This window comes from Solanum tuberosum, unplaced genomic scaffold (genome assembly GCF_000226075.1).
Source record: "Solanum tuberosum cultivar DM 1-3 516 R44 unplaced genomic scaffold, SolTub_3.0 scf00384, whole genome shotgun sequence".
Classification (NCBI taxonomy): domain Eukaryota; kingdom Viridiplantae; phylum Streptophyta; class Magnoliopsida; order Solanales; family Solanaceae; genus Solanum; species Solanum tuberosum.
Genome location: NW_006239308.1, coordinates 206767 through 215947, shown reverse-complemented (window position 1 = coordinate 215947; position 9181 = coordinate 206767). Strand labels below are relative to the sequence as shown.

Below are 9181 nucleotides of genomic sequence, written 5' to 3'. Positions count from 1 at the left end.
TTTTCTTCAATATATTGTGTACGAGACTATTAGAACAGATAAAACTTCTTTTTTAGAGCAACAACTGAAAGAGAAAATATTGATTTATTTACTTGCACATAACTTGTGCCTACGAATTTTCTATGATTTAAAAAATTCGTATACTGAACTTATGTTTCAAGAGACAGGTTATGTTTTTAGGGCGTAAGCTTAGTTTTGAAATTATGTCTTAAGAAGTTCATACTACTTAACTTACAAGAACAAGTTATGTTTACTGAACTTGTGCCTCGAGGAAAAAAAATTCATGGAGAATTTATGTTCGTAATTACTTCCTCTGTTTCATATTTTCTCTGTCCAACAGTAGTTGTTCACTATTGACTTGGTACACTTTTTAAGAAACTATAATAGAAGGGTAATTTTACTATATCAACCTTTTGAATATAATAAATATAGTGTCTTGAAAAATATAATTAAAAAATGACTATAATTAATGATAACGGTAAATTAGGAACTAAGTGTAAATTTATTCATTAATTTCATAAAGTGAACAAATATTGCTGAATATCTCAAAATAATATAGTGGATAATGATTATTTGACGGAGAGTAGACAAATTTAAAGTTTCAAGATATCATGAATGAGATCAATTTAATAAAATATATATGTCTAACTAAAAAAATCCAAAGACATTAGAGCTTGAGGTAGGATAGCCACCTTCACAAGATCCACACTTGATTCTAATTCTTCATTTTTGTGTTTTATTTGGTCGCATGGAATAATGGAATCAAGATTTGATTCCTCCAATAATTGGAGACCAAAAGGCAAGAACTACTATTCATTGATTTACTTATAAATAAAAAATCCAAAAGTGTTGGAAAGGATCATAGTATCTCCAAAATAAAAATATGCAATCTAGGGTTTGTTTAGTTAAGGAATAAGTTATCTCAAAATGAGTTATTTCAGGATCATAAGAAATGAAAATTATACTATAATTTCAAGATAAGTTATTTTGCAATTTTATCCTAATCAAATATGAATAAACTTATCCTAAAACTAATTTCAAAATCAATTATTCCTTTTTCCTCATATCAAATAAACCCTCGTAGTTCCAATTTTAAATTAAGATTTCGATATGCAAACTAAGAAAAAAAGTTAAATGCATTACCTCATAGACCAACTCTCACTATTATTTTTAAAATTATTAATACTAAAAGTATATTTTATTACGATTTGGTGCTCATTTGATATGAGCGATAAGGAAAAATTAATTTCAAGATTAATTTTATGATGAATTTATTTCATACATATTTAATTGGGATAAATTACAGAATAACTTATTTTGGAATTATTAGTGTTTTTCTCATTTTACATTAAAAATAAGATAATTGATATCAAGATAATTAATATTGAAGTAACTTATTTCAACACCAAATGAGTCCTTACAACTTTCAAGAATTCAATTACTTATCTAAATTTTCTTCCACAACAAAATATGACAAGTCAAATCAATATGATATATAATCCCAGCTGATCACTAAAATATTATAATTAGGACATATGATGTGATTTATTGTATTTTATTTGGCCACCAACTCGCCAATCATATGATATATTACTCCTAATCGATATGGTACATGACAGATTAATTTTTGTGTTTATGCTAAGTGCTTAGTTAATCGTATCTCTAACATTGGAAAAAAATTAATATACATGACAAATTGTTTTTTGTTTTATGTAAGTGAACTCTAACATTGCAAAAAAATTAATACTTGCAAGGGAAGTTCTTTCTTTTTCTTTTTGCTACCCTAATTTCATGCATTTTAAAATTATTATATTTTAATAAATAAAAGAATCAATACTGAGCTAAGTTTAAATTAGACAATTGTTTCTAGGGGTGGGAATTCGGTTCTTCGATTCGGTTTTATCAAACTTTGGTTCGAATCTTTAGTTCTCAATTTTAGAAAAGTGTGTACCGTATACCAAATCAAACTAATTTAGTTCGGTGTTTTTAAATCGATTTTTCGATTGAATAAAAATAAAATGAGGACAAAATCAAAGTATAAGATACTTGAAATTCAAAAGTACATTAATGAATGATGTGTCTCGTCATAGAGTACTTATTGTGCTAACTAAAAGACTATATTTATCTTTGCCAAGAGTATTGTGTCTCTAACTACTTCTCGAGGAAAACAAGGACGAAGACGGGTTCCTTTACATAATTTACAATGATAAAAATATGTTTTGGTTCCACTTGGAAACCAATATTTGAAGTTAACTATTGAATTGCACATTTGTTGCTACTTTGATTTGTTCACGAGTGATTTAATTGTTAGTTGACTTTTTATTTTTCGTTAAGAGAATGCCCATATATATATATATATATATAAATTTATTTTTTATTTTTTATTATTTTTTGAATAAAAGTTTGGTTCTTCAGTGCACCGAAGCTCTGAGACCCTTATACCGAACCGAAGAACCAAACTTTTGAAAAAATAACACCAACACCGAATCGAAAAATCAAAGAACCGAAACTGAAGAACCAAATTAGTTCGATTTGGTTTGATTTTTTGATTTTCTGGTGTTTATGTTCACCCCTACTAAGTAGTTCTCTTTTCCTTACCGAATTAAAGAAATGTACTATGAGTCTATGGGTATTAAAGTCGTCAAAATGGGCTTAGCCCATGGAGCCGGTCCAATCCAATCCGTTATTGGGTAGGGTTGAGATAAAAAAATTCAAACCCATTTAAAACTAGGGCTTATAAGTTCAGCTCATGTAAGCCCTTGACCCTTGAGGATTGATAAGGGTTGAGGTCAGTCCATGGGTCAAAACTATTTATTAAGGGTAACTTACAGAAATCTCACTAGTGTATGAGGTAATTACTGAGAATGCACGTTATGTTGTAATATTACGAATCTTACCAAATTTTGGTCCGTCCAGATACATGTATCTCAGATATATGGACTCAAAATTAGGTGTAATTTGTTTAACATACACTCTATCCAAGTGGATTCGCATGTATCTAGGATACATAGACAAATCCCGCGTCCTTACCTCCTTCTCATCTCGCTCGTCAGTCTCTTATCTCGCTTATGTATTTAGGATGCATCACACCAGATACATGTATCTCGCATATCTAGTATCATACATATATGTTAATCACACTAGATTTTTTGCTTGTGTTATTGAAACAACATCATTGTTTGTCATATTTAATTGAAAATCTTCTCATTTTCTTAATGTTGTAGAATTTTAAGTTTGAAAAAAAGAAGCTAGCCCATCCCAGCCCACGGCCCTTCCAAAGTTGGGCTGGGTTGAGAATTTTTAGGCCCATCCAAATGAAAGGTCGGTTCACCTTAGCCCATCAAATTCCTGGGCCCGCAAGACTTGGGTTGGGTGGGGCTGAACTTACTCTTTTAGAGAACTCTAATAAGTATGACGAGATACGCTTTTAAAATCATAATTTACACGAAATCAAGCTTCACCTTTAACTACTAAAAGGATTACCAAGTGATTAAAGATAAAATTCTAAGGAAGTCGAGTGTGTATATTTGAATACGATGCCCTAAAGCTATTGTCGAATTTCATCTCAAATCAAGCTATATAATTACTATACTTATTCGCGTTGTCACCTTACCAACTTATTTAATTGGATTCTACACAACACCGATCTTATTAAATTTTGAATATCGAGTAATTACACATACATATATATAAATAAAAAAATTATTCATTGGGCATGTGATGCATTTTTCAAGGTCTAGAATTAGTACAGAGTAGAGACCAATGAAAATGGATATTGAAATGATTGTTCAAACCGACTCTATTTCTATGTTTTTAAAATTACAGATCAGACACAACCCTTTTCTGTTTCCATAAACTCTGGTCCACATAAATATATTGCCTACGCTATTACTCCCTCTGTCTCAATTTATGTCACTTACTTTTATTTTTAGTTAATTTAAAAAAGAATGATATATTTCTATATTAAGTAACAATTTAACTATAAAATGTCTATTTTATCCTTAATGAAATAATTTATCGCCACACAAATTTATATCATTCATTTTGGATCACAAATCTTTCTTAAATTTTGTATCGAGTCTCACATAAAATAAAACGGAGGGAGTATAATAATCTTCAACCAAGAAACCCCTGCAACTTGGAAATGATTGAGTACCTCTATAAAGATAGAGATCTATTACCCAAAAAAACATCAAAAAAACAAAATAAAAAAAACATAGCCCCTTATCATTATTGAGTTTCGCCATCTTCTTCAAGACCTTAAAAGTTCAAATTTTTCAAGGTATTTTGCACTCTCTCTCTGTTTTTTTGTGTGTTGAAGTTTTAATTTTGATTTGTTTTCTGTTTGAATCTTTATGGGGTTTAAGTGGTCATTAATGTGATTTGGTTCTTTATAACTTTTCTGGGGTTGCTTTTCTTCTTTTGGATTTTGAGGTTTGTAGTACACTTTTTGCTTCTGGGGTGGAAAAAAATTCAATCTTTATGGTCTATTTGGTATTTCAATACTTTTTTTTTGTTTAAGTTGGGTGTTTTAAGTGGATTTCTTGTATTGTTTAGTGCTTAATTTTGTGGAGGGGTTGAACTAAGGTATAGTTTCTAGTTCTGTTTTATAGATTTTCTTGTTCTTTATGCAATTATATCTTAATGCTGTGATATGAATTAGCCTTTGATAAGTGAATCTTTTTTGTTTTTCTTTGTTGAAAAAAGGGAATCTTTTTGTCTTATGGTGTAGTTTTTGTGTTTTGTTTAGTTGGTTAAGATGGAGTGGATCTACTAGTATACCTGTTTCTCTTCTTATTTGTGGGAGGTTCAAATTTGCCCATGTACTATTTGTAATAACTCGATATTGCGAATAGTGCATTCATGTCTTTGTTGTTAGCAAATCGTCTCGTATTTATCAATTCACATTCATGGAGCTCCAACGTGATTAGGGGTGGACTCCATGTGTTGAAATTATTCTAGGAAAAGAGGTCCAAGTTACTCCTCAAGTTCTGTCTATGATTGAGGAGTTCCATTAGGTGTCAAGGGCGATAGTGAGACTTCTTTCTAACAAAGGGGCAACACTAGACCAAAGTATAACGGATGGTAAAATTGAACAATTTCCAAGAGGATTGGGACAAATTTGATCCTTACTCTTTTTTAACTTCTTGTTTTAAATGTAATTCGTAGTGTAGTCAGATAAAAGCTCATTCTTGATATTCATTTATGTACTTTACACATAGAGTTTGTCCTTCAGCCATCTGAATTTATGTCTCAAGACTTGTTGTTTCTGTATTAACCACACGGAGATTCACTACTTTAATGTTGTTCTGCTGTTTTAGAAGTATTTTGATAATCCAGTGGGTTTATTCTGTTATGTTCCCAGTATCTCGAGCTTTGCCTCTATTTGGCCTAGTGTCCCTACCATTTTCTTTCTGATGATGGCATTTTGTGCACAGAATGGGAACTTCTGTTGAAACCACTTATGGAGAATACACATATGAAAACCTTGAGAGGGAGCCCTACTGGCCATCAGAGAAGCTTCGGGTCTCTATTACAGGTGCTGGTGGATTTATTGCCTCACACATTGCAAGGCGTCTGAAGAACGAGGGGCATTACATTATTGCTTCTGACTGGAAGAAGAATGAGCACATGTCTGAGGACATGTTTTGTAATGAGTTCCATCTTGTTGATCTCAGGGTTATGGATAACTGTTTGAAAGTCACAAAAGGAGTTGATCATGTGTTCAATCTCGCTGCCGATATGGGAGGTATGGGCTTCATTCAGTCGAACCACTCGGTGATCATGTATAACAACACTATGATCAGCTTTAACATGATGGAGGCTTCAAGAATAAATAGTGTTAAGAGGTTAGCCAATCTCTCCTGCTTTCTTGGGGAGTTTTGTTTGTGTTCAGTGTCATACTAGTGTTTTAATGCAAAAGGGCAATTGGTTTTTGTTAGGCATTTTTATTTTATTTTTTAAGATGAAAGGGTTATATGAACTTGTGGATATTTCACTTGCAAAATTATGTATGGCTAACCCTTGTTTGCCATTTGTTCATTCTAAAACGATGAAGGACTTACCTTAGAAAGGTGGGAGATAATGTTGCCGTCTAAATTCAGTGCTTTAAAAATCTCCTTCGCATTGCGCTGCCCCAAGTGACTGAGAGCAGAAGAAAACAATAATATTTATACACTTGCAAATTGAAAAAGTTGTTCATAATCCTGGGTGTAGGTTACTACTGCAATTTCCTTGTAGATGGTTGAGTCTACTGATATCAATTTGTTATGCAAGACCTCATGTGCAGAAAGATGACAAAGTTGTTTCTATTTGTCGCACCCCTTTCCTTCTGTGGGTTCTATCACTTCCTTCTGATATTACTGCCAATTTTTGTACGTCCGTAATCCTTTTCTATTATATAGTAAAATAAAGCAAAATGCTATAAAAAGTTATCTAGGAGCATTACAATCTACAACCATGGTCCTTTATGAGGCAAAGCAAGACGTTGGGGAGACAGGATGTCACCCCGTGGTCTCAAGGTTTTGGGACTTGCGGAATAGACTGAAAACTCTGTCTGACAAGCATAAATTTCTTTTCGTTGATATCTCTAGCTTTTGATCTCTTAATATAATGTATCAAGTATATTTATTGCATCATGAATGCCATGCCATAGGCCTCATTTCTTCCTTGTTGCTAATTCTGATCTCCCGTATTCATCCCCTTGGTTAAGTTAGAGTAGCTAAGAGATAGTACAGTTTCCAGAGATTGACCTTTCAAATGTTGGTTACAGGTTCTTTTATGCATCCAGTGCTTGCATCTACCCTGAATTTAAGCAGTTGGAAACTAACGTGAGCTTAAAGGAGTCTGATGCTTGGCCTGCAGAGGTTTGTACCTTAAATCAATAAGCTTTAGCTAATTTTGGAATTTGACAATCTGCAGCGTTGATGACGGTTTTTATTTTTATTTTAGCCTCAAGATGCTTATGGCTTAGAAAAGCTAGCAACAGAGGAATTGTGTAAGCACTACAACAAGGACTTTGGAATTGAATGTCGCATTGGCCGTTTCCATAACATTTATGGCCCATTTGGAACATGGAAAGGTAATTCCCCTCAAGCAAATTTCATGTTATTACATTGTCATTTTTTTTTTTCATGAAGTGATCAACCTTTTCTTTAAAACTATAGGCGGACGTGAGAAAGCACCAGCAGCTTTTTGTAGAAAAGCCCTCACTTCCACTGACAAATTCGAGATGTGGGGAGATGGAAAGCAAACTCGATCTTTCACCTTCATTGATGAGTGTGTTGAAGGTGTTCTGAGGTATGTGGAACTCTAAATAAGATTTCTCGACTGGAATTTTGATTGAGAATACTGTCACTCAAATATTCATCTATATTGATTTGAGCATCCCATAATTCTACGCTTGGAGACACCTCCTTCCCTAGAAAAAACCCAGACCAAGAAAGAAAAATGAACTAGATAAAAGGTTTTTTCAAGCAACACACCTACCTCTGATGGGAGGTATGTATATACAATACGAATGACCACCTACTAAATTGAATCCTCCCGAGTCCTGTAAACCAAAATTGAATTTATCAAGAAGAGAGGACAGGAAAGAATTTGAGAGCCTCCTTAGTTTGTATGTGAGCTTGTGTGGGGCTTGGTCCTGTGACACCTCAGAGATCATGGCAAAAAATGCAAAAGAGAGAGATTTAGCCATGGTTTTGATCAACAATCTCGGGTTTTAAAGTAAGAAATTATTCTGACTGACCTCCCCTTGACCCCCATATCTCACCAGAAAGAAATTTAGTAGGAAACAAAAAGGACCTTCAGAACATCGTTAGTCCTAATTGGTGATGTTTTATCAACTGGAACTAGTCAAACTTTGTTTTGGAAATGCAGCACTTCCATTGCTCAAACAAATTTATTCCTATTTAGGTTAACAAAATCAGACTTTAGAGAGCCTGTGAACATCGGAAGTGATGAGATGGTAAGCATGAATGAGATGGCAGAGATAGTCCTCAGCTTTGATGGCAAGAACCTTCCAATCCATCACATCCCAGGACCAGAGGGTGTGCGTGGTCGAAACTCTGACAACACTCTCATCAAGGAAAAGCTTGGCTGGGCTCCTAATATGAAGTTGAAGGTATCAACTTATAGATCATTTGATCATCCTTTTGGTGTTTGTTATTGTATTTTAGTGATGCACTTCTAATGTCTCTGTTCCAAATGATTTAGGATGGGTTGAGAATTACATATTTCTGGATCAAGGAACAAATTGAGAAAGAGAAGGTGAAGGGTGCCGATGTGTCCGCTTATGGATCATCCAAAGTTGTGGGAACACAAGCTCCAGTTGAATTGGGCTCCCTCCGTGCTGCCGATGGCAAAGAGTGAAGTAGATGAAGCCAAGTGATTATCATTCGGTATGCACAATGGCCATCTGTTAGCTCCACCATGTTTTGTTCGCGTGGAATGTTTACTTATTGATATAACTATATTACGCGCTAAAGCAGTTTTTTTCCCCCCACATCCCCTCATTGCACCTACCAAATAATACTCAGAGATGTGGTAGTCCAGTAATGCTTGCATTTTGTGATTTCTTTTTGCTACCTCAATGCATTTGTGGTATTTTCTGAGTTTGTATGAGACATAGCCATTTGCTATCAATCTATCATTTTCTTGCTCCTTGACTCTGACTCTGTAACATTACACTGTCTTTGTTGCACCTGTTAGCAGTCAATGAATTGGATTAAACCATGGGATATCAGTGTTCAAATCGCGATGAAAACAAAATATCTCAAGTGACTTCTTCCCGTTTGCCTAAAACTGCATCGATAGAGCTACCTAGTAGTTGTAATAGTGGGAGGTAGTAGTAAGTACCTGATGGAATAGTCGAGGTGACACAAACTGATTCAGCTTTGTGAAGGCAACTCTGGACATTGAAACAATATTATTTATACACATACTTATACATCATCTCTACACGCGTATACATTAGATATAGGGAAAATTGTATCTAATAGCAAACTATTAATTCAAATTAAATGCTATAAATATAGTTTGACTTAATTGTACCTCATAGCAAACTGTTGCTATTTCACCTATCTCCTGGTGAATCTCGCTCGCCACTCTCGTTCTCTCCCTCGCCTCTCTCATTTTTTATACAAACGCAAGTGTATAAAGTGTATTTGTGTTTGTATAA

General features: G+C 33.9%; 1 protein-coding gene across 1 annotated transcript; it reads left to right on the top strand.

Annotated features, from left to right (window-relative positions):
• The first annotated feature begins 4167 nt into the window (after nucleotides 1–4167).
• LOC102582256 (GDP-mannose 3,5-epimerase 2) lies at nucleotides 4168–8669 on the top strand. The gene is made up of 7 exons (XM_006362095.2): nucleotides 4168–4282; nucleotides 5439–5849; nucleotides 6773–6866; nucleotides 6952–7081; nucleotides 7167–7299; nucleotides 7918–8125; nucleotides 8218–8669. Exons 2-7 carry the CDS (start codon nucleotides 5440–5442, stop codon nucleotides 8371–8373), a joined length of 1131 nt encoding a protein of 376 aa, XP_006362157.1. The 5' UTR covers nucleotides 4168–4282; nucleotide 5439; the 3' UTR covers nucleotides 8374–8669.
• Nucleotides 8670–9181: the final 512 nt, after the last annotated feature.